Source organism: Typopeltis vanoorti, chromosome 7 (genome assembly GCF_054136105.1).
Source record: "Typopeltis vanoorti isolate ZY-2024b chromosome 7, IOZ_Tvanoo_1.0, whole genome shotgun sequence".
Classification (NCBI taxonomy): Eukaryota; Metazoa; Arthropoda; class Arachnida; order Uropygi; family Thelyphonidae; genus Typopeltis; species Typopeltis vanoorti.
This window is the reverse complement of record NC_143555.1, coordinates 29,898,485-29,921,323: the sequence shown is the minus strand read 5'-3', so window position 1 is coordinate 29,921,323 and position 22,839 is coordinate 29,898,485. Positions and strand designations below refer to the sequence as shown.

The 22,839-nt window shown below is 37.3% G+C and overlaps 1 protein-coding gene across 1 annotated transcript in view; it reads right to left on the bottom strand.

Annotated features, from left to right (window-relative positions):
* The window catches only part of LOC150104547 (Ig-like and fibronectin type-III domain-containing protein 1), a 548,674-nt gene that overhangs the window by 437,660 nt on the left and 88,175 nt on the right, over positions 1-22,839 (bottom strand). Inside the window, exon 6 of the mRNA XM_090395576.1 lies at positions 2,992-3,102. Coding sequence (XP_090251702.1) covers positions 2,992-3,102 — 111 coding nt within the window. The remainder of the gene's footprint in view (positions 1-2,991; positions 3,103-22,839) is intronic.

The following is a 22,839-nucleotide window of genomic DNA, read 5'->3' as shown; positions in this document are numbered from 1 at the left end:
ATCGTGGGAGGTACACAATGCTCATCCAACTGTGCCTTAAACTGATTCAATGTGTTTTACATTCACGGTTGGATGAGCATTGTGTACAATAGCGTGTATCTCCCACAATGAATCTCAGACTCCATGGAGGTCAGATGTTAATAATAATAATTTATTAGATGAACACTGGGACAATTTTTAAAAGGATTAATTTTATTTTGAATTATAGCTGAAGCAATAAATAATATGAAGTCAGTGTGTTATATCTGTCAGCTGCATGTGTTCTTTTGGCTGGAGTTGTCTGTTTCTGTGGAATGAAAAACCCCAGTTTTTCCCCATGCTTCTCAAAGTGTAAAAACAAGAGCAAGAAATCATCCTTGCAAGTTGCACATGGGAATGGTCAGTTGTAGTTTGCATGAAGAATGTTCCATGAGAGAGTTGTCAGAGTGAAGGCAGTGAATGAGTTTATGGAATTATATAAAAGACTGATGTAAATTGCATCTTCCCCTTGTAATGATAATATAATTTTTCTTAATCAGTAATGAATTTATTAATAAATAAATTTATATATTAAAAAATTACTTTATTAAAAATATTTCATCCTCACCATGAACAAACACCAATAATAAAAGTTTTGTATTAATAGCAATGACAAGCGTAAACGAATATCGGCGTTAGATCGCAGTGCATTTGTTTTGTGTAACGATAATTGAAAAAATATGATTCTTTTCATATTTTCAACAGTGACACTCATCATAATTCAACCTTGTATCTATAATAAATAAATAATTATATGTCATTTTAACAAAATAAAATAAGATTTACAAAAAATAGTTCATCACAAACATGCACCAATAATAAACATTTCACATCTCACAGAAATAACGCGTGCAAGCTTATGATGCACTGCCCAATGCATCATAGATATTCGTTTGTGCAATGACAAGCACAAACGAATATCTTAGATCACAGTACATTTGTTTCGTGTAACAATAATTAAAAAAATATAATTCTTTTCATATTTTCAACAGTGACACTCGTCATAATTCAGCCTTGTATCTATAATAAATAAATAATTATATGTTATTTTAACAAAATAAAATAAGATTTACAAAAATTAGTTCACCACAAACATGCACCAATAATAAATGTTTCATATCTCACAGAAATAACCAGGGGTGTAGTCGAGCCAGGGCACGGCAGGGCGACGCCCTGGTACTTTTTTTAAAACTATCAAAATTTTTAAATTCGTTATAATAAATTATAAGAATTATAATAATCAGACTTATAATGCATTTCCAGTTTTCAGTCAAAAAATACTGCTTGCTGCTCTTGTCATTTTCATTTCAGAAAACAAGGCAATCTCTCTGCCATATAGTCACCGCAATAATAATAATAATAATAATAATAATAATGCCACACTTCATGCTCTGGATTTTTGTTTCCAAGGTAGAGCCCTGGCACTATTTCTTTCAGAACTACACCCCTGGAAATAATGCATGCAAGCTTATGATACACTGCCCAAGCGGCAGTGTATCTAATGACGTAATGTGCAATGACAAGCACAAACGAATATCGGCGTTGGATAGCAGTGCATTTGTTTCATAATGTAAAGCGTTAATCAAACAATTCCAATTATTAATTATTCAATCAATGTCAAAACATAAGCTGTAACCTTTAACATGTTGTATTGCATTTATATAATGTTGAAAGCATTGTTATTACTGTATTTATAAACACAGACAAAATTTAATTTTGTCATTTTTTTCCTTGGAGGTGCTGCAGTGTCGCAGTGCTTATGTATGAGCCACCACTGATCTAAACTTACCTTCAGCTTAAAAGTCCTTATGTCCAATGGTTTGGCTTCTGCCTAGCAGAAGCCAAACCCAGGTAAATATTACTATCAAACATATTACGTGTTACTGACTACACTAAGCTGTTATCGCATTAAATCATCATTCTTCTTCTTCATGTAGCTTCCTCAGTGAGAGGGTGCAGCATCATATCCTTCCAGTTCTCTCTGTTGGTGGCTTTCCTTTTTGTTTCTGCATAGCCATGTGATCCTGTCCATGATTTTATATCTTCAAGCCATGTCCATCGTTTTTTGCCTCTTGATCCTTTTCCCATAATTTTTCCTTCTAAAACTGTTAGTATCCTCTATCCTGCTGAACCTCTCAGTACATATCCTGCCAATCTCATCTTTCTTTGGATCATTTCCTGTAATAAAGATCTCTGTGTTCTCATTCTCTGTAGGACATCTGTATTTATCACATGTTCTGTTCATGAGATTTTCAGTGCTCTCCTATAGCACCACATTTCAGAGGCCATTATCTATTGCCTTACTCTCTTCTTGAACATCCAGGTCTCACTTCCATATGTAAAAACTGGCCACACCAATGTTCTTATCGTTCTTTTCTTTGTCTCAATACCCACAGAACTTCTGAGCAGATCTTTATTTTGCCAGAAGGCATCTTTAGCTGTGGCTGTTCTTATTTTTATTTCTTTATCTTGCTTTCCATCTGCAGTAAAATAGGTGCCTAAATATTTGTATTCTGTTCTGTGTTCAATTTTCATACTGTTTATGAACATTTCTGGCTCGGATCTGTTTTCTTTTGAGAATTTCATAAATTTAGCCTTTTTTGCATTTATATCTAATCAAAATTCTTTACCTTCTTCAATTAGTAGCTGCAGTAATTTGATTAATTTGTTTCTATTTTCTGCTATTAGAATAGTATCATAAGCATATCTAAGATTGTTTTTTTTTCTATTTTTTTCCCTAATTCCTATTTTTTTTTTTTTTCCAATCTCTTTCATCACTGTCTCACTATACATATTAAATAGATTTGGTGAAAGGATACAACCTTGTCTAACTCCTCTTTTTATTTTCACTACAGAAGCCTCAGAGTTAAACATCATCATTAATGCACCTTATACTACTGATGTTAGGATGTTTGTAGCAAAAAGAAAAAACAGTAGATCATAGTTATTATAAATGATAAATTTTCTTCTCACCTGTAAGAAGACGAAAAACACTGATAGGAGGAACAGTATTAATTTCACAAACATAACGCCCAGAATCATTAATGGCAGCAGGCTCAATATGTAGAACCCAAGTATCATGTTCTGAAATAAAATACAAGAGAATTTGAGAGTTTTTGTTTTCATTGTGAATAATTTATTTTCAGTATAACACATCAACTTAATAAGCAACACTTGAGAACAAGAGGTCCTTTTAGAAACTGCCAGTTAACATTAAAGAAAGTCATATATTAATATGAAACAATGAAATCACATATTAAAATTTTCTGATAAAGAACAGGATTATAAAACAGTCACATTTTCATCACTATTTTCATGCATAGCAATGAAAATCAAGAACTGTAAAAAAATTTTTTTAAATAAAATAAAATAAAAGTAATGTGTCAATTCATTCAGTATGAATGATGATTTATATGAATGTTGACACTTTAGTTATATTATTATTATTATTATTCCTGATACCTCCAAGGAGTCCGAAGACTCATCGCAGGAGGACACCTACAACTGTCTCAACCACTACACCGAACCTCAACTACGAATCATCATTAACTAATGTTTTGAATCTTGTAAAGTATAAAATTAAAAGAAAAAAAAATCAATAAATGGATTATAAATAAGTAAGGCAGAAAAGCAAGTAAAGAAATTGAACAGTTGTACTGCAAGTAAAAGATCATATGAATGTTGTAAGAAATAAGAGATGGATTGTAAGACACATTTTAGCATGAATTCAATGACTAGCGATCTATCCAATGCATGATAGAATGCCAATATAGTATAGAGATTTGCTAATGACAAAGAAGCCACACGTATTAATCTTATGAACAGTAATCGATTTCACATTGTATCAGAGGAATTACGTTCAGAGTTATATCATAATTTGACAAATATATTTTGTCATGTGTATATATTTTGTCATTTATATTTGACATGTTTATATGTCCAAATATTCCTTTTATTAGCAGATATAGTTTCCAGATATTCAGCTCATATTATTATCATTTTATGTGTTAGATCCAACATAATGAAACAAATTAACTGCTTTCCATAAACATAATTTCTGGTAATAATAAGATGTCTGATTTACATGCAAAAATTAAGCCCCTCCCCCACCAAGACTGGATAATTCAAGCTCCATTCAATAGTTTTTATAAAATGCAAGCACCTTTATTATTATTATTATTATTTGTGACACTGCGATGAGTCTTCGGACTCCTTGGAGGTGTCACGAATAATAATAATAAAGGTGCTTGCATTGGATTAATTCTTGTTTCATCCAAGTGTAAGCAAACAAAATGTGTTTGCTTACAATTTCATGACATTTTAATTTAATTTAAAACCAGGTGAAAAAACCTTCTACAACTAGCTCTAATCCAAAGTATTTTAATAATAAGGTGCTACACTTTTTCACTTTGTATATGAGATATATGACTTCTACATTACTTCAACTTTGATATCTTTTCTAGGTCTGGCACACAGTGATGTGGATTTCATCAGATGTGGGTTCTGCTCGTATATAAATGTAGTTTCATTGGCACCCTTCAGTGGATGGAAAACACATTGGGGTAGATGTGATACTGAAGACAGCTCAGGCAAGAAGCCTTCTTGGTTATAACCCCATTAATGATAGGATACCCTCTATTAGGTTTAAGGCTCAGCCTACCAATGTATTAATTGTGGTAGTTTATGCACACCACATGGATAGGCCTGAAGAAGGGAGTGAGGAATTCTATGAAAACTTACAAACTGTTTTAGACTACCAAGGAGAGACATACTGTATATCTCAGGGGACTTAAATGCAAAAGTGGGAAAGAGTATGAGAGTCAGGCCGGAGTGTGGCATGTTTGGTCTGGGAGAACGTAACTCACATGGTGAAAGACTGTTGGAATTTACCCGTGCTAACAGATTAGTTATTACCAATACCTGCTTCCAGAAACATCCATGATGGACCTATACTTGGACATCTAACATTGATAGGTCAAGGCACCAGATCGATTACATCCTTGCTCTCCAGCGGTGGAAGACAAGCATCTCTGATGTACATAGCAGATTGTGGTACAGACCATCAGCTAGTAAGAGCCAAAGTAAGACAAAGCCTCTGAAAACTTCCAGGTCAGGCACATCCCACTAGATTGGATGTTAGAGTAATTCCTAGTGGATTCACAGAAGAAACATCAACTCAGTTGGATGATATTTTGGAGACCAATGAGAAGAATTCACCAGAAATGCTTTGGGAAGGAGTCAAGGTGATAATACAGCGAAGAAGTATCTCAGTCCAATAAGAAGACCAGGAGACCCATGGATATCAGATTCAACATGGGAACTAATCAAAAGAAGGCAGTTGAGGATATCATATACTTTAAGGTGTACAGATGAATGGGTGTTAGAAAAGATCAGTTGAACTTTAAGGCTCCTTAAGGATATTGACAGAAGAAAGTTAAAATATTTTGGAGACATAGAAAGGATGGAAGGGGGACTTCTCAGAACAGTAATAGAAGGTAAAGTTCCGAAAAAGAGGCAGGGGTAGACTCAGTGAGAGGGATGGATGGCATGTGTGGAGTGATTGATCTTCAGAGTTGAGGCTGCCAGAAAAAGCAAACAACAGGACTACATGGCGAGGCCTGGTATGGGCACATCACCGAGCATCAGAGTGACCATACGGCATCTGTAGATGCCCAGTAATATAGTAGTAGTGGATTATTTACTCTGGAAGATGAGCAGTTCTGCTTGATGGTAAGGTGTGCCTGTCACCGAGTAGAACCACTGCTGAGTATCTTTGAGTGAATGAGTTAAAATGATCCATCAAGTCACTGTTTCAGGTTAGAGTGATCTGAAGGGTCACCTGGTTTTTGGAGAAGACCCTTTACTTATACAAAGGTCAAAACCATTCCGGGTATTCGCCCTTCCCATAATGCCCACATCCTTTCAGGTGTATAATGCTATGTATTATGCGAAGGGCATCTACTCAGAACAGTCATTAGCTTCTATATACAAGTAGCCTAGTGGTAAAGAAACTTCACATGCGAAACTTTGTTTGCTTACATTTGGATAAAAGATTAAACAAGAACATAATTTCTTGGCATTTAAACAGAATTGTTACTCAGGGTGCTCTGATAAACATAACATGTTTCAAAATATTAAACTAATCAGTGCAGTGCATAAAAAAATCATATTTGACTATTAGTGGAGCAGTTCTATGAAACAAGCTGACATTTTGCATTGTGAAACTTTAAAACATTAATATATGAAGCAGATGCATATGAATGCTATGGCATGGTGTCAGTTGCCAAGGATGCTGGTATAAGAATGGGGCCAATGACAGAATATTTTATCAATTATTGAAATTGTCATACTAAAAAAAAGGTAAGAACATCACAATGGATTATGACGATGATGAGGAGGACATTTATATGTAGAAGCAAAAAGGTTATGGTTACCTTGTACAGGGTCTTGATCAGGCTGCATAAGGACTACCATGTGTTCAGATTTGGATACTTGGCTTTCAAGGTGATCAAAGATATCTTAGCATTCAGAGAAGGTTCACTAAGTCAATGTCAGGTCTGTGGATATTATTATTATTAACATCTGATCTCTATGGAGTCAGAGACTCATCGTGGGAGGTTCACACTATTGCATACCTTGCTCATCCAACTGTGCCGTAAACTTATTCAATGTGCCTACATTCACCACATACATTCAGGCAATGCATTCCTGAGAGTGGTTTATCAATTACTCTCCATGCAAAGAACTTTCTCCTCACTGCTCACTCTTTTACTCACATCCTCCTTATAGAGTTTCCAGCAATAGCCTCTTGTTCTATCCCTCTTCCATTCTATGAAAGATTTCTTCCATGTCAACCTGATAACAACCCCAGACTAGTTTATGTCTCACGAGCTTACATATATTCATGAGGCTTTGCAATTTACATTCTCTCAATCTGTTGATCATGATCATCATGATTGATCAATATGATAATAGTTTTGCATCATTTGCAAACAGTTGTGTATCTCCAGTTAAATCCATCCCAATATCATTGAACATACAAGTTAAATAACAATAGATCCAAAACACTCCTTTGAAGCACACTACTAGTGACTTTCCTCTTTTGGGATAATGCACCCCACAGACAACTTGCTGATACCTATCTTAGAGCTAGTTGTCTATCCAACTCACTAATCTACCACCCAATCTCATCTGCTTCAGTTTAGTTACCAACTATGGATGTGGCACTCTATCAAGAATGTTTGCAAAATCACTTTTATATTCATTACTGTATATTCATATTCTTTGTTTAATACATTTGTCACCCTGTTATACTACATAAGTTAGTAAAAACATGACTTCCCTTTAGCAAACCAAATCTGACAAGCACAGAGAATACCAATGTTATTATTATTATTATTATTATTATTAAACAAGACCTCATGGAGTCAAAGACTCATCTAGGAGGTCCTTTTATCTCACACACATCTCATCATACCGGGTCTTAAACACATTCAAACTCCTTGCAGACACCACACTCTCAGGCAAGGCATTCCAATCATTCACAACTCTGCACGAAAAAAACCTGCCTCTCACTCCCCTACTCACACCCTCTTTATACAGTTTCCAGGGATGACCTCTGGTTCTCCCCTGATCTCCCACTATTCGCTGTAGAACTTCTCCACCATTGATCCTATAGCAACCCCTTACCAACTTGTAGGTCTCTATCATATCTCCCCTCTTCCTTCTCTCCACTAGTCTCTGCAAATTACATCTTTTCAATCTTTCCTCATACTCGATATTCCAGAGGTCAGAAACTACCTTAGTCAGTCGCCTTTGGACCCTTTCCAACATCTCCTCATCCTTCTGAAAACCAGGTGACCAAATCTGGGCACAATAGTCCATGTGTGGCCTAATCAAAGCCTTATACAATGGAACAAGAATCTCCCTACTTCTACACGTCAGTGTCCTCCTCATCATTCCCAGAAGTCTTTGTGTTGTCTTCACAATTTTGGCGATGTGACCCCTAAATTTCAGATCCTTATCCACTATCACTCCCAGATCTCTTATTTCCTCTACTTCCAACAATATATTCTTACCAAGCATAAATTCTGCATCCCATCTTTGTTTTCCAAATTTTAAAACCTTACATTTTGCAACATTGAACTCACACCCCCATTTGCTTGCCCAATCACTCAATTTATTCAAGTCTTCTTGCAAGGCCACAACATCTTCACTACTCTTTATGGTTCTTCCCAACTTTGCATCATCTGCAAACAACTGAATATCTCCATCCAAATCTTCGCCAATATCATTAATATACAAGTTAAATAGTAATGGCCCTAAAACAGATCCCTGAGGCACTCCACTAGTGACTTTCCTTTTCCTGGATATTGCACCCCCATACACAACTTGTTGATACCTATCAGATAGCCAGTCTCCAATCCAATGCACTAATCTAATATCCAACCCCATCTGCTCTAGTTTGACTGTCAACTTATCATGAGGCACTCTATCAAAAGCTTTTGCGAAATCCAAGTATATTACTGTGTATCCTTCTCCTCTGTCCAAGGAAGCAGTCACTTTATTGTAATAAGTAAGTAGATTACTAAAACACGACCTCCCTTTAGCAAATCCATGCTGTCCATCAAAGATTATACCATTGTTGTCAACCCAACTCTGGATTCTAGCTCTCACAAGCTTCTCCAACAACTTAACCACAACACCCGACACACAGATAGGCCTATAGTTTGATGCTTGAGTTCGATCACCTCCTTTATGAAGTGGCACAATCTTGCCCTCCTTCCACTCTTTAGGGACTTGACCAAGTGCAAGACTCGTATTAAAAAAATATGTCAAGGCAGGTGTCAACTCTCTGGCACATTCCTTCAGAATACGTGGTGATATATTATCAAGTCCCACAGCCTTATTTACATCTAGTTTACTCAACTCCCCAAACACCTCTTGCTCACTTACAGTCAGTCTCTCCTCCCCATCATCAACTGCTCTTAATCTCTCCATGAAGTCACATTCACAAGATTGAAAGATCTTTATGAACTGCTCATTAAGTATCTCCACCACACATTCTGCAACAGCTGTCTTTATACCATTTCCTCCAATCAATGTCATCCTTCCATAATCATTCTTTCTTTTGCTGGCTACATATCGAAAGAACTCCCTAGGATTCTTTTTAGCTTCATTAGCTAACTGCTGTTCATACCTCTCTTTAGCTACTCTCACCAACCAAGTCACTCTCCTTGCCTGGTCTTTGTAGAACTCATGAAATTGGTTACTTCCACTTCTCTTATGCTGCCTCCACAATGCCCTTTTTCTCTGTATTGCATGCTTAATCTCTTTATTCATCCATCTCACACCTAACTTATTTAACCTTCTCACCCGTGGTATACATTTAGACATTGCATCCACTAAATATTTTTTGAAAATCCCCCAAGCTGCATTGATCTCTTTTCCAGCTAACTCCTCATTCCATGCTACACCTGCAAGCTGTCTCCTGAGCTCTTCATAATCACCCCCCTTGTAGTTCCACATATACCCTTTTTTCACAGGGGTCCTTGCACTGCTGGCAACCACCCAAGTAATCACCTCATGGTCACTTTCACCAATTGGTGGATGATTTGACACCTCGTTTATAATTACATCCTCTAATGCGATGACCAAATCCAAGACCCTTAATCCTCTTGTGCCCTCTGTTACATACTGTCTGAGGTAGTTATCCCTCAAAAACTCAAGAAACTCATTTTCTTTACTTCCAGTTGCTATCTCTTCATTCCAGTCTATATTGCCATAATTAAAATCACCCATAATGATCACCCTTTTCTTATTTGCTTGGCTTATTTGACTATACATTTCACTATCACCACCATCCACATTACCAGGTCTATAACAACATCCCACCAAGTATTTGATTCTATTCACCTCTATCTCACACCATACTGCCTCAAAACCACTGGCCCCATTTCCCCCTTGCATCTCTACCTTGTATGGACATAACTCTTTCTCTATCATCAATAGCACTCCCCCTCCCTTTTTACCCCTTCTATCCTCACGAAACACATCATACCTTTCCATCTCTATTCCTGTCAGGATGTCATCCTCATCTAACCATGTCTCACTTATTCCGACAATCTCTGGGTGCACAGACGCAATTAGTGCAACCATTTCATCCGCCTTGTTTCTTATACTTCTAGCATTGGTATACAAACACAACAACTCATTTCTGGATCTACAGCTAGTTCCACTGATACCACTCACTCGATGTGATCTCTCCATGCTGGACTGGGGCCATTTCCCTTTCTGCTTCTTCATTTTAGAACCCTTTGCAATTCCATCTGTTTCCTTTTGATCCCTGATCATCCCATTACTTTCCTGCCTACACATTCTCTCACCTCCTCTTGGAGCATCCACCTTTCTCACGCTGTGTATCCCTGTCCACCCTGAGCCTCCCCGTTTCCCTGCTCCTCTTGCACACCCATTCTCTCATTATCTATACTCACACCACTCACTTCCACATTCATTTCCACTCCTTCAATCTCTCCTGTCTTACTCTCCTGCTCTTCCACATCACTCCCCTCTTGATCTGATTCATTCTCTCTATTCACTTCTCTACCTTCCAGCAGCAGTCTCTCCAAGCGACTCACACCATAACCACTCAAATGCAGTCCATCGCTCCCATACAGCTCACTTCGTCCCTCAAACTCATTCCACACATTAACAAACTGTACTCCCATCTCCTCACACATTTCAGCCAGAATATCATTCATAATCCTTGCTCTCCGCCTCATTTCACCACAATCATACCTAGGCAACACACTGACCACCCTTCGTGTCACACTATTCTCCTTTATCTTTCCAAGCAGTCTCCTGACATTCATTTTGACATGCTCTTTGTTCTCTCTCAAATCATTTGTTCCAATTAATACAATTAACTCTTTTGCTCGTTCCCGCCTCATGTTCAATGCCTCAATCACTCTACTCATTTTACCACCTGGAAAACATACCTTGTGCATTTTATCCTCTAGCACACCTTTAATAATGGAGTCGCCATACAACGCCACTCGCTCATCTTTTGTTAACTCTTTCATGCCATCATGATTTATTTTAATAGTTTTGACCTGCATTCTGTTAATTTCATTCCGCATCCATTTCATTTCTTGCTTCATCCAATCCAATTCACCTTCTGAACCTCGCGACACATTCACTCTATCATTAAATCTTTCTAACTTTCTAACTCTCGACCCTCTCTTCTCACTTTCCCTCTCATTCATCCTTCTTTGTTTCCGTACTTTCGGTCCAACATACGTCCAACTTTCACTGTCATTCTTCTCACTTTCACTCTCACATATCTTTCTTTGTTTCCGTACTTTCTGACTAACATGCGTCCAACTTTCGCTATCATTCTTTTCACTTTTACTGTCATTCATCTTTCTTTGGTTTAGTACTTTCGTTCCAACATGCGTCCAACTTTCGCCATCAGTCATTCTTTTTTCGCTATCATTCATTCTTTCGATTTTTTTTACTTGCGGTTTCTGCACCACGCCATTTCTACTTTCATTCGTTCTCTCAATTTCGTTTCTTTCCGCCTCACTTTCGTCCCTTTTAACATCCGTTACGGTTGTCAAATCGCTCTTTTTCTTTTTTCCTGATTTTTTAACATTTTTTCGCCTGTCTTTCTCGCCATTCTCTTTCAAACGTGCACTCACGACACAATCGGTACTAGCACTTTCTGTCATCAACTTCATATTCGCATTCATCAATTCCTCGTTCAGGTCACATTTCGCACACACCCTTCTTCCATCCGCACTAAACATCCACAAATCATTTATGTAATCGAAGGAATACATATAACAGACCTCACACTTAACGAACCTACTGAAATCCAAATTAAAATCATGGAATGACAATGCAGCCGCCATTTTTTTTTCTCTGCAGGTTACTAGGTCTAATATTAACGTTTTCGTATTTAGTTTAAGCAAGAAAAAAAAACCCACACTAATACTATCGGTAGCGTACAACGTTTACAGCCGCTCTTACTTAAACAATTACGCATATATACTTAATTATTCCTAGTAAAACTTATCTGAATCAGGAGCTCTTCAAAGCACGTTCGTATCAACCCACTTTTGTATCCTAGTGAAGACAAGGATCTCCAATACCTTAACCATAACTCCAGATATACAGATCAGTCTATTATTTGTAGCATTATCACCATCTTTGTGAAGTGGAACAGTTTTACCTTCCTCCTACTCCATTTGAAGTTATGCTGTGGATGATTTTCCACAGCACAAGTTCAAATGGAGTTCATGTTGGAACTCCCTGAAACATTACCTTAAGATAAGTGGAGATACCTTATTGACATCTAGCTTACATAACTCCTCATATATCTTATGCTCACTCACAAGTAAGGCTTGTCTCACTTCATTCTCTACATTTAAGTTTTGAGTTTCTAATTTCCCACTGAGGATGATACAACCTGATGAACTGCTCACTGAATACTTTGACTGTGTCCTCTGCAGCAGTTGCCAATCTACCACTTTCATCCATTATTACTATTATCAACAGATTATCATGGAGTCAAGAGATTACTCATCATAAGAGGTCATACTCTCACATGCACAGGTCATCATACCTGACTTAAATGCATTCAATGTTCCTTCATTCATCACACTCTAAGGCAATGCATTCCAATTACCCACACTCTCCATGCAAAAAATATACTCCTCACAGCTTTGCAAACACCCACCTAATACACTTTCCAAACATGGCCTCTCATTGTCACTCTGTCTCCAGATATTCTATTAAAATCTCATCCATGTTAATCTTAATGATAATATTAATGTTAATTATCCCTTAGCAAGTTATACATCTCAATCATGTCTCCCATCTTCGTTCTATCCACTAGGCTCTGTAATTTGCATCTGTCCCATTTTCCACATTCACGCTCAAAGACGCATACAGGAAACGTTTAATAAACACAGATCATTAACTACACTGAACACTGCCTACTGATCATTATCATACAACAAGATATAAATAACTAATTGTCACTATTGTAACACACAATTTTAAAATTTAAACTTATCTTTTCGCAGTGATCTCGACATACAGAACTATCTCTCTTCATTCCATTAACATCATTTGTCATAATTATTCTTCTTTCTACTTGCCACATATAGAAAAAAACTCCCTAGGGAGTTTTTTCCTTGGCTTAATTTGCTAATTTCTGCTCATTCTGAGTTTTTGCTTTCCTTACTAGGTTACTCTTCTCGCTGGGTTCTTCATACCAGGGGCAAATGCTGGTCTTGAAATTCACGCTTGCTCTTGTTATCATTCAGGGAGTGAGAGGCATGACTGAAGTCTGATTAGCGGAATAATGAATTACTGACCATTTAAAACTATATATTTAGAAATTTATGTACATTTAATCATACAAATACAACATTTATTTTATAAATGATATTCTATCTTTTTCAATTTAGCTGACCTACTTGAATACAAATTCAATCCTATGGTTCTTCATTATGAACTGGTCAATAACATCGTCATAAAAAGTTGGTTGTAACTTAATTTTCCCAAGCAACACGCACACTTGTAAAGGTGGCTAGAGCTACTTTGTTGCTTAAACACAGGCCATATGCAGTCAGAGTAGATGAAGTGAAGGGAGCGGAAATGGCTATGCGTACGCATGAAATCACAATACTGCAGCGAGGACCTGGAAGCTCCCACACCCGAGCAAGCCAAGGTAGCTTTGACTAGACAAGCAAGCATTGGTCTTTGATACACAACACAAAGCTCAATGATTGCCACGCAAGCTTAAGACGCCTTCTGTCTACAAAAATAAGAGCCTAAATGGAATGCTTATAAATGCATGCATTTATTAACAAATAAATATTCTTCTTTCTCAAGAAATTAGCTTGCGCAGCAAGCATGGAGAATTCACCCCTGCTTCATACTCTTCGTGCAACTAGCATTATTCTTCTCGTGCTACCTCCATAGTGCCTTCTTCCAGATTTCATGCTTAATCCCCTCATTCATCCATTTGACATCCACCTTATTCAGCTTTTTGACCTTCAGAATATATTTACATATTGATGCTTTAGATTGATGCCAAGCAGCATTTATTTCTTTCCTACCTAACTCCTCATTCCATGCTATAGCTCTGAGCTCTTTCAAGCTTCTCATAAGCACCAGCCTTGTAATTTCACATATATCCTTCTCACAAGTGATCACTTCATAATCACTCTTGCCAACTGGAGGGAAGTGCAACACCCAGTCTTCATCCCATCTTCTGATGGAATGATCAGATCTAAAACTCTGGATCTTCATGTGTCCTTGTTAACTTATTTGTTAATGATATTTCATGTGGACTGACTTGAGTTTTTCAATTCTTTGTAAAGATGAAGAGAATTTTCAGCAGTTTTAATTATGTTAATTCCTTTTGAGAAGATTTCAGTACACTTTCAGCTTGGACAAATAGGTGAGGTGATAGTTTAATATTAATTAATGCTAAGATATATCTCTTCACTTTGGACTGTAGGGATATGGCTGTGTACTGTACTGTACTGTACTGTTGAAATGGTGGAGCATCAGGAAGTGGATGAAATTTAGGATCTTGAGGAGGAATTGTTGACATTGAAGTTTACAGAGTAACACCATAAACAGTTGTGATGTTCTGACCATTTCAGCAATTTGAGTTGCTGAACTTAAAGTCTCTGCCCACCCTCACTCAAGAACCTTTATCGAGACTTTTCAATTGAGGGTGAATTAGCTGGTCTCATATGGAGGTGGCAGGGTTTTCCCTCCCAGAAACTCAGGTTTCTCATTCCACAAAACAGGCAAACTGGCCATTAGAACACACGCAGTTAACAGAAATAATAACACTGGACTCGTAGCCTGAGTTGCTTTGGCCATAAATCCAAAATAAACCAAACCTGAACGCTCACTCCCATGTCTCTCATTTCTTCTGCCTCCTTTAAAATTTCCCCAATGCCATTCACCCATTTTACCTTTGCCTTATTTAGTATTTTCATGTTTTGAATATACTCAAACACACTAGTGCACTCAGGGTTTAATCTTGCGGGGGGGGAGTTGAGTAAACGATTTGAGAATGCATACGACCTATGACTGAGCACTTGCAATGATCGCTAATTCATAAGTAGTATAGAAATAGAAGACCCGCCACAACATAAATTTAAAATATAATTAATTTTAATTAGAAAAGATTTTTGGAAAATTTTCTAATGTTTTTTCCTTTTTCTTTGAGGGGGGTGGGGGGATAGGGCAACCTTGTTCCCCCTCTGGGTGCATCACTGCTCAAACATTGCTGCTGTTAAATAGTTCTTGATCGATGGCCAAGCAGCATCTATCAATACCTAAACATTCTTTTTTTTCCACTCAACTTACCAGCTCTGTAGTTCCACATACAGTCATCTCTCGACTTACGTCCGTTTGAAGATACGTCCGCCCTTATAAGGTCTGGCTTAAAGGGGCGAAGCAAGAATGCTTTTCATCTTCCCCGTTATCTGTAGAGGACGGTGTAGGGATAAGTTATTATTGGGCTATTAAAGCTCTGATCATGGCAAGAGGGTAACACCAATGGCCAAGCTACAGTTAGAACGTCATTGGCTACAGCATTGCCATCCATTACCCTCCAAGGGTATTAATCACCGCATCTCACGGTCGATCCAAGTTACGTCCGTGATCCCATAAGGGAATAAATAACATTTTCGACTATACTTGCGAACAGGGCCGTCGCAGATTAGATCGCGCCCTGAGGCAAACAATTAAATATCGCATCTGATGGATTATAAGACAAAAATATAAGAAAATCTCCAATTACTATTTTTTTTTTTATTACAAGAGAAACATTAATGCGAAACGATTACATAATAATATCAATTAAATGTTTGCTCTACGAGGATATCGCACAATAAAACTGTTTATAAGCCCTTCTAAATTTCAATTATAAGCTATTCGCCTCTATCGATATAGTTGCTAGATCAACCATTCTTTCTTAGGTCATTGCTGTTCGCAAATAATTTTTAATCAGTTTAAGCTTGGAAAAACTTCTCTCCGCACTTGCTAGGCTAACAAAAATTGTTAGTATAGCGATGGCGCCTACCGCAATCTGGCTGAACGAGCGCTCTTATTAAATCGCACCGTGAAACAGGCAGCCTCTATGCTACACCCTGTCGACGGTACTGCTTGCGAACAAGACGCAAGAGAGCGTAAAGTAAAAAGGCTTCTATTTAGTAACAATGCATCACGCGCAGTGCAACCCACCTCAGCAATTGGCACGTGTCTTTAACAGTTCCTCTGTTGATTTTGTGTTTGAGAAATAAGTTATTTCTGTATTTATTGTTAAATATTTCGCAATATTTTGTGCAACATGGTCCTCTACACGCCCAATCAAAAAACTTAGTGAAGAATGACAGAAAATGATGCGAGCAATTCATCTTCAAACTAAGTTTCAAATTATAAAACAACATGAAGCTGGTAAACCGTCAATATGATCGTACGATCATATTATTATTATTATTATTGGAATATATAGCTCTCGGGGGGGGGGGACCCTGAAACCCGTAGAGAGCGCGTCCCCTGGGTGGCGGATAGGGGGAGCCCACCATGTGTGTGTGTGTGTGTGTATACGTACGTGCGTGCGTGTGTATATGGTGGGATGGTCCGAATATACTGAATAAGGATTCGTGGACCAACAGGGCCTTAAGGGGCAATCATCTTGATTGTAAGGGAAGTGGCACTCCCATGGAACCCTAGCTGGATCTATCTTCTTCTACTTTGGGGAAGAGCCACTTACTTTAATCTTTCCTATAAGGCCTTATCAGTCAACACTTCTTATTTTATGACCTTATGCTATTAGAGTACTCGAGGGCCATGGGGTCTTTTCATTTCTGGCTTTACAACTATGCCCTCTATAAACCTTACTACAATTCTTCTATAATCTACTCTTTTCCCCTTTCAATATACCCTATTCCTCCTATGGGTTTAAATTCCGAAGAAGGCTAGTTCAGAGGTCTTAAGGTAGCAGCCCTACCACTGAACTATTCCATCGTCAGGCTAGTTCCCTGACATGGAGAACATAATTCCACTTGTAAGCTGACAGAAAAAGATAATCGGATTGAATCTATGGAAAACGACCCTGGAATGGAAAAGGTAAAACAAAAATGGAAGCGACAAAATATAATACACATAGCAAACTGGAATCTAAGAGGAATAGCATATAAAGAAATAGAATTAGACCAACTATTAAATGAAAGAAATTTTAAAATAGCAGTAATCACTGAAATAAAAAAAAGAAATTAAAAGGAACTATGAGAACCGAAAATGTTAATGTGATATACAGTGGAGTCGACAGAGACCAAAGAGCACAAGCAGGAGTCATGATTTGGATTCATAACTCCCTTTCAAAACAGTTAAAACATTATAAATTATGGAATGAAAGAATAATAGAAGCTAGAATAAAAATAGATAGAGGCTATTTAACAATAATTGATTTATATGTCCCAGAAGAAGAAAGAGAACAGGATAATATTGATTTTTATAATCAGCTACAAAACATATATAATAAAATAAATAAAAATGATTATGTAATTTTAGCAGGAGACTTAAATGCAAGAATTGGAAACACGAAAATTAATGTATTTGAATATTGATCATGTAGTGAATTGATTACTTCGATCAGTCTCGCGTTTTGATTAGTGATATTTTTGGATTTCCGAATGATATATAGAAGTAAGCGTTCTTCATTTTGTGAAATTTGTTCAGAAAACGTTTAAGTGCAAAATTTTGCTACCTATGCTGGTAGATCGATTTGATCTACGGGATATTTACATTGGGCTCTAGGACCCATTTCTCAAACTTTATTCTAACAGATTTGTTGCCTCTTATCAGACATGTCAAAACCTCTCAATGAAAGCATATTCGAATAAGTTTACAGAGAATTTCTAAGATTAGGAAAACTATTGAGCGACAACTGGCCAGGGAAAGTAAAGCTGTTAGATACATTCCCCCCTACAGCAGTCACAGAGGATAGGATGGATGATTTAAATGATGGAAGTATGTTGACTGAACCTGAATTAAGACACTCTACGAATATAGAGGATGCTGCATCCCTAGATAATTCTATCTCCGCAGTTTTTCGAAACTAACACAGAATTCCAAAAGGTCAAAAAGAAAAGGAAAATCTCCTCTACTGCAGATACACCCAAAACAGCAGAGATAGAAACAGATAATGAAATTAAAGAAAGGGTATCCCCCAGTCGTCCTAAGGGCCAAGGAGCACTAGACGTCCGTTGCATCCGCACTGAAATCTTCAGATATCACCTTCATTAAAGCCACAAACACCGAAGAAGGGATTCGCATACAACCTAAAACATTATCAGGCTACAGAAAATAATCAAACTTCTAGACAACAACAACCTGCCATACCACACTTTTGCACTCAACAGTGAGAAAAATTTAAAAGTAGTATTAAGGTGAGTAACTGAAACATTACAAATTGAAGACCTCACTGCAGACCTCCAATTTAAGGGATTTATCCCAATTAAAGTCAGCCGAATGCAGAGAGCTAATAAAATACCCTATCCCCTGATTCTGGTGGAAATAAGTAAAGAACAAAAACATATATACAATCTCCAAACCATCTGTGATCTAGTCATAAAAGTTGAGGCACTGAAACACAAATTCCCCAAATTAAGGGATTTATCCCAATTAAAGTCAGCCGAATGCAGAGAGCTGATAAAATACCCTATCCCCTGATTCTGGTGGAAATAAGTAAAGAACAAAAGCATATATACAATCTCCAAACCATCTGTGATCTAGTCATAAAAGTTGAGGCACTGAAACACAAATCAACTACAACCCAGTGCCATAGATGCCAGAAGAATGGGCACGCACAACGATGCTGCAAGGCTGAATTTCGTTGCGTGAAATGTGGTGGCAAACATGCATCAAATGAATTTTGTTGCGTGAAATGTGGTGGCAAACATGCATCAAATGAATTTCGTTGCGTGAAATGTGGTGGCAAACATGCATCAAATGAATGCCATAAACCCGCACACCTCCAACAAAGTGTGCAAACTGCGGAGGACCACGCCCTGCAAACTATAGGGGCTGTATAGCATTTCCCCAAAACCAAAAGATACAACTCAAAACCAGTAAACCTCTTCAAGAATGCATCTCCTCCCATCAAACTACAGTCTCCACAACGAATGGAAGATCATATGCTGAAGTTAAAAGATCAACCTTCCAAAAAGATCCAAAACCAAATCAGTCACAGCAAACCAACAAACCTATGCTATTGAACATAACAAGTCTCTTAGCTGAAATGCTTGCTGAACTCCGACAAACCAACCCAACTCAAGAAACTAAGGATATCATCTTAAGGCACACACAATCACTCTTTATGGAAATTATGAATAAGTCTAAAAGAAAACCGAAATTGTTACAAATTGTTTCATGGAACGCAAATGGTTATCTATCAAATTATAGGAGCTGCAGGAGTTTGCAGCAGAAACCCAAGCAGACATCATCCTCATAAATGAAACACATCTTCGTCCAAGTGACAAAATTAGAATCAACGGTTATAGCACTTACCATACAGATAGATGCTTTGCTAGAGGTGGAGCTACTGCCATATTTGTGAAAAGAAACATAAAACATAATTCAATAGCCGAACCCCAAACAGAACACATGGAAACTACAGGAATAGAAATACGTATGGAAAACACAAGCAGCACTACGATATATGCAGCCTACAACCCCCAAAATAAAAAAAACTCCTTGAATTTGACTTAGATGTGATACTAAATACAGGCAGAGCAGTGATTATAGCCAGAGATTTTAATGCCAAACATTCAGTCTGGAACAGCAGAAACTCAAATATTAACGGAAGAATACTCAATTCTTACACCACTTCAAGAAATATAACAGTAATAGGACCCACTGAACCCACACATTACGGAGCAACCGGACGTCCTGATGTACTAGATATATAACTATATTAAAAAACATAGCGCACAGCTATCAGATACAAGCAATCAACGACTCAAGTTCTGATCATAACCCCATCATATTACAACTAGGCACCATACAAGATTTAAAGGAAAACACCACCACATTTCTAAATTGGAAACAACTTCCCTCAGCCTTCCAGGAAAACCTTGGTCCAATACCGCATATAACATCTGCTGAAGATGTAGAAAAAGCAGTGAAAACTCTTGAAAAACAACTACTGACAGCTATAACACAGGTAACAAATATAACCACATGTGCACCATCAAATAAACTCCCAGAGGATATAAAACGTCTTATCCAAGAGAAAAACAAATTAAGAAGACAATCAGAGAACAATGGACCCAGCGGATAAACAAGCAATCAATAGAGCAACAAACCAGGTTCGATATGCCCTAAAGGACCACCGTAACCAACTCTGGAATACAAAATTCACCAATTAAACACACAGGATCCATCAATATGGAAAATGATGAAATCACTCCGTTCAAAGCGTACATTTCCTCCAATCCAAGGTGAATCTAATGTTGTCTACAACGACGAGGAAAAAGCTGAAGCATTTGCTGATTGTTTAGAAAAACAATGCAGCCCCAATTATATTAATACAGATATAAATTTCATAAGTAAAATTCACACCCATGTGCGTAAAATAACTCAAAATGCCTCACTCCAACCAATAACAAATCCGTGTCACCAACAGAAATATATGAGATTTTAAGAAAACTAAATAACAAAATGGCTCCGGGTCCAGATGGAATAACAAACAAGGTACTCGAGTTACTTCCCCGCAAAGGGGTTATGCATCTGGTTGCCATCATTAATGCCATCCTTTGGCTAAATTATTTCCCAGAGTGATGGAAAATTGCGACGTTTTTCTGATTCCCAAACCTGGAAAAAATACAGTTTCCTGAAAATTACAGACCAATCAGCCTTCTTTCATGCATAGGTAAGATAGCCGAACGTGCTATACTCACACGGGTTCAAGAGGCAACAGATATCAATCATGTGATTCAAGATGAACAATTCGGCTTTAGGAAATATCACTCCACAACGCTACAAATTTACAGAGTTATCTAACATACAACCCAAGGGTATGAATGGCACGCACCAACACTCTGGCGCAGTTTTCCTGGACATCACTCAGGCATTTCATAGAGTGTGGCATCATGAACTAATTTTTAAACTACACGAAGTTGGTATTCCATTACCACTAGTTCTACTTATCAAATCATATCTAAATAACAGAAAATTTAAAATAAAACTCAATGGTATCAGATCCACAGAGAGGAGAATCACGGCCGGAGTCCCTCAAGGCTCTTTGCTATCTCCCCCTACTCTTCTCCATATACATGGCAGATCTCCCCAAACTGTCCCCAGCTATCACCGCTCTATATGCCGATGACACAATCATTATAGCCAGATCCCTCCGTCCACAATCAAGCTGCGGAAAGCAGTCAATGAATTGGAGGATTGGTACACCAAATGGCGTATCGCAATTAATCCAAACAAAAGCTCCGCAGTACTTTTCACCAGACGTAAAGTAGAACCGAATAAAATCATACAAATGTTTGGTAAAATCATCCCTTGGCAGCACAATTCTACCAAATATCTGGGAGTTCATCTTGATAGACGTCTAAACTTCAAAGTCAGACCATAGTACAGCTGTATCCACTTTTCAATAGGAACAGCTTCCGAAGCATACGCAACAAAATTCTCCTTTACAAATCGATAATCAGACGGCAACTAACTTACGCCTCTCCAACCTGGGGTCACACAACTAAAAGCAACATCAACAGACTTCAGATAGCACAGAATAAATGCATAAGAATGGCATTTAATGCCCCATGGTTCATCAGAAACACCCAGTTACATCAAGAAGCCAATCTTCAAGATATTATGACCTAGATGACAAGCATTGCAGAGAAATTCTTCACAATCACGGATAATCACCCAAATCAGCTAAATCGACAAGCAGCGGACTACAAACCCTCAGATCGTTTCAAACAAAAAAAACGAAATCCTCCATCGCAAGAGAAAGCTGATATAGCCTCAATGCTCACAATGAGCGGGTAAATTACCCACAATAATCTCATCACCCACAATCCAAAATCCAGATGAAGGGATAAAGAGTCAAGGACTCAGTCCATCAACCAATGAAGTTTTAAGTTCAAATCGAAAATTAATAATAATATAGGAATACATGGAGAACATACTCTAAACAGGAATGGTAAAAAATTGATTGACTTTGTGGATTATAATAACCTAAAAATAATGAAACCCTTCTATAAACATAAAGACATACATAAATATACTTGGGCAGCAAGAGGATGGAAATCAATATTAGATTATTTTATATTAAATGAAAAGACATCAAAATTTTCACTAGATGTTAGAGTTCACAGAGGATATGAAATAAGCAGTGACCACTTCCTTGTTAAAATAAAATTAAGATTACCACCTAAATGGCTACAAGTAACAAGAACAGAAAGAAAATTTAAAACATTTGTTTATAAAACTAGACTATTGAATGACACAAATGTACAATGGCTAAATGAACAAAGAATTAACCAATATCTAGATAAAATAAAACAAAATGAAGAAACAGAAATAGAATGGCTTAATATAAAAAATACTAAATGCAGCAGCAAATGAAAGCTTAGGAAAGACCAAAAAATTCAAATAATGGAAAAAACTGAAGATCACGGATGATACAACCAAAAAAAGAATCAAAAGAAAAAAGAAGGCTATCACAAATAGTTAAACAGTAAAAGATTATAAGATGAAATAGAATATAAA